The sequence below is a fragment of the Fulmarus glacialis genome, unplaced genomic scaffold (genome assembly GCF_000690835.1).
Source record: "Fulmarus glacialis isolate BGI_N327 unplaced genomic scaffold, ASM69083v1 scaffold5374, whole genome shotgun sequence".
In the NCBI taxonomy this organism is placed as follows: domain Eukaryota; kingdom Metazoa; phylum Chordata; class Aves; order Procellariiformes; family Procellariidae; genus Fulmarus; species Fulmarus glacialis.
In genome coordinates this window covers 11,417-15,177 of record NW_009208584.1, presented here as the reverse complement: position 1 = coordinate 15,177, position 3,761 = coordinate 11,417, and the positions used below count along the sequence as shown (strand labels likewise).

The window sequence follows — 3,761 nt, the reverse complement described above, 5'->3', positions numbered from 1 at the left end:
GTGGGAACAGGATAAGGATTCAGGGTTGCCTGACACCTTGTTCCTCCAGACCAGGCTGGCAAGATGGGTTCTTTCTCTCATTTCTGCCCACGCCACCCGATTCTCACCCCTCCAGCTACTAGATTGCATGTCTTCGCTCCTGCATTGGTCGTTTTATTTACCCTGTACATCCTCCTCCTCAGCAAATCGACACATCCAATCACTTCCAACACCTGACAACCTCCACTAATGTCTCTTTCTGGTTAACGTCTCTTTCTTTTTTTCATTGCTCATATGACTATACGCATCCTTCAGATTTTTTCAGACTTCCACCGGGCTCAAGGTCTTAAATACTGTTGAGTTTTTTGCTAAAAGATTTGCCTCAGGAAAAACTGACACTAGCATATTTTCTTTCATTCTATTCCTATTACTCTATCATTACCTAGTTTTATTTTATCCTTCCATTCTACCTAACTCCACATAGTCGCAAGTCCCAAAGCTAACATGCCAGTTCCACAGTACATTAGCCAGAGCAAGGCAAATGATTTGCACCTGCTAATTGATTTGATTATTTCAACATATTTTTATAATTGAGGAACGAAAGTGAACAGAACTGAATTTCCTCAGATTTTTTCAGTATTTGAATAAATATCCTTTTAAGAAGATGTTCTTTGGACTTGCTTGTCAATATTTCTTCTTTTGGCAAAGAGTGGCTAAGTTTGGAGCAGATAAATGTATCACTTTATTATTTCTGTTCTACAACTGATTGAGATAAAAGTATTTCTGGCACAAAATTTTGTCCGTGTCAACTAAACATTCAGTTCTGAAAACAACTTTAAAATTAGATTTCATTGTAGGAGAAGGGTGAGCAAAAAAGATCACATGAGCATTTACTACCTTTCGTTTTGACTTTCTCAGGTTAAAGAAAACTACGCTACGGTAAAGAAGAAAATGGCAAGGTCTGTTCTGGGATCTAGAGGCTGAGTATCATGACTTGACTGGTGCCTCAGCTCTCACTGCAGGCAGTAGGAGAAGGACAGAGTATTTTGCAGGCCAGCAGATAGTATCTCCAAGCCTACCAAGGAAATCAATGGCTTTGGTTATGTTTTGGCCAGAGATTGCTCTCAAATTGTAATCAAAACCCAAATCCCATTATTCCTCTACCACTTTCTTCACTGGCTTCAGGACGGTTGTAAAGCTATAGAAGTTTATGTGTTTGGTTCTTCTTTGTCCTGAGATTCTAACTTCTGCTGGTAGCTCACATATACCCAAAGACAGACTTCAGCTCAATGTATCTGATACTGCTGCTTCTGCAATAAAAAGGCAGGAAAGGGTGGTTTCTAGGGATTCATCATTAGCATGAACACACTACAACAATCATTCTTCCAAGACAGAGGGAAAAAGCAGTAACACTGTTTTCCTGTTCTGTTAAGTAGTTTCCTACCCATTTTTAATTCCTAAAATTTATTGCTTCTTTCTTTTTCATAGTTAGGATCACTGCAAGAGAGACTCTTTTTTTACATCATTAAAATTTGGAGGAGTTGTGGAACTGGAGGAGCGTAATGAACATTCAGGGCTTGCTTTTGAAATTAGCTCTATCTCTTCTTGCATTTAATATGGCATGAAACATTAAATGCTCCAAAGTTGACAGCCATTACAGTTGTGTAAAACAGATGTTAGTGAAGAAAGAAGCGAGCTCTTTCATATAGGTGAAATATCTCTTGCTAACAACTCCAAATCTTGAATCGCAGAATAATTAGAGCCTGTGTTACGGGTAGACAGCACAAACTTCCTCCCACGTCAGTTTCTCTCTCACCAGTGTGTTTCAGTCCCACCTACTGGAGGCGGAAACGGAAACTTCTGACTTCTAGCCTGTCAAGTTCTTCTTTCTTTGTTAAGCCTAGTAAGGAGGCTACCAAACGTGGTACTATTTTTTCCTAAATTGGAAATTTTACTGAAAACAGCTGTTGTTAGAGAATGAATACTACAGAGGTTTGTAAGGTATGACTTAGACAGAAAAGTGATGAACAGACCAACAGATAAACTGACAGACACCATGCAAATTTATCAGACACCGCTAATGCTACAGATGGCAGTGGCAGTGCTACCTCAGTTCAAAGTCAAACCAGTGACCTAAGAATAAAAGCCTTCATATCCTGCTTTCCTACCCTTGCCACCATCAGAGAACAAAACAGCAATTGCATTTACCTGTAGATCAGGACTTCATCATCCGAGCAATTATACTGCAGCTGATACATTTTTACCCGAGGGGCCGACTTGCTCACCGTCCACTTGACCAAAGCTGAGGTAGTGGTCACATCTGACACCAGGACAGCCCTTTCTGGTGGTCCTTTTGTTTCCCCTCGATTAGACTTGCTGGAACTGGTGATGTCTGAGAGCCTGGATTTCGGTGGGGCTGCTCGGCCTGTGCTGTTACTGAGATGAGGGAGCTGAACAATTGAGAGCTCAATTGTTGCGGTGGACTCTCCAGCAGCATTGGCTGCTATGCATGTGAAAGTCCCGTAATCCTTGGAGGTGGTGATTAGGATATCTAAGGTGCCATTTTCATAGACAGCTGTCCTCGAAGAGTTCCCAATGAGATGGTCGTCAGGGGCCACCCAGTGAATGATGGGGGTGGGATCCCCAATGGCTTTGCATTTCAGTGTGGCAGTTTGCCCTTCTAAAACCAACAACTTGTGAGTATGTTGTGTAATAAGAGGAGGCTCACAAATAAATTCTTCCTCCTGTACATACCAGAAGTACCTCCCCTTTAGACCTGGGGGAGAAGCACAAGTTTCCATATCGTCGTCTCTGTCAAGTCGCCTTAACCACAGTAGCTCGCAGTTGCAATGCAGCGGGTTACCCCCAAAGCTGAGAGACAAAGGTGGAGAAAATGGGGTAACGGCTAATGGAATTACTTGAGATCTGGCAAATATAGGGTCAGGGGGGAGCTTCTGAAGTCTGTTGGATGTTAGATCCAATCTGGCCAATTTCTGAAGATCTGCAAATGTCCCCTCTGTAATATAATCTATCAGGTTATGATCCAAACTGAGCTGGTGCAAGTTTATCATCTTCCTTATAGATTCCCATGGAATGCTTCGGAGGTTATTGTAGGAAAGGTCTAAGTCTTCCAATGTCAGCAAAAAATCCTCAAAGGCTTCATCAGAGATGCTGCTTAGCTGGTTGTTGTTTAAAATCAAATGCTGAAGGTTAATTAAGCCTCTCAAAATATCCTCTCCAATGTCAGGCAGCCTGTTGCTGTCCAGATGTAAAGACCGAAGGCTCTCCAAGTCAGTGAAAGAGTAGGGCTGTATGTAACTGATGGTGTTTCTGGACAAAGTAAGGTCAACAAGTCCAGACATATTGGCAAAATCCTGACGGCTGATATTAATAATAAAGTTGCCGCCAAGTCGGAGTTCAACAGTCCTTCGATCTATGTCTAGCGGTACAAAAAGGAGACCCTTGGAGGGGCACAAAGTCCCCAGTGACTCAGACAGGTTCTGACAGACACAATATTTTGGACAAGCGTTGACCATGACAGCCATTCCAAACACCAGGATGCTGCAGAGCAGTTTTTCCATGGTAAATCACGCAACAGTACCTGCAAGACATGAAAAGAGTTACAAGGAACATCAGTAGTTATGCTGTAGCTACCTTTCCTCTTATGTTTTACCTAGCATCTACTTCCAGAGAGACTTCGCAGTGCCTCCTCTCAGAAGTCACACCTAGAGTGATCAGCATTCTGGGATGGGAACGTTAAGTGTTATAGCGACATGTTTCCC

The 3,761-nt window shown here is 42.3% G+C and overlaps 1 protein-coding gene across 1 annotated transcript; it reads right to left on the bottom strand.

Annotated features, from left to right (window-relative positions):
* Nucleotides 1–2,183: 2,183 nt before the first annotated feature.
* Nucleotides 2,184–3,560, bottom strand: LRFN2 (leucine rich repeat and fibronectin type III domain containing 2). Its single transcript, XM_009576533.1, has one exon. It carries the CDS (start codon nt 3,558–3,560, stop codon nt 2,184–2,186), a length of 1,377 nt encoding a protein of 458 aa, XP_009574828.1.
* Nucleotides 3,561–3,761: the final 201 nt, after the last annotated feature.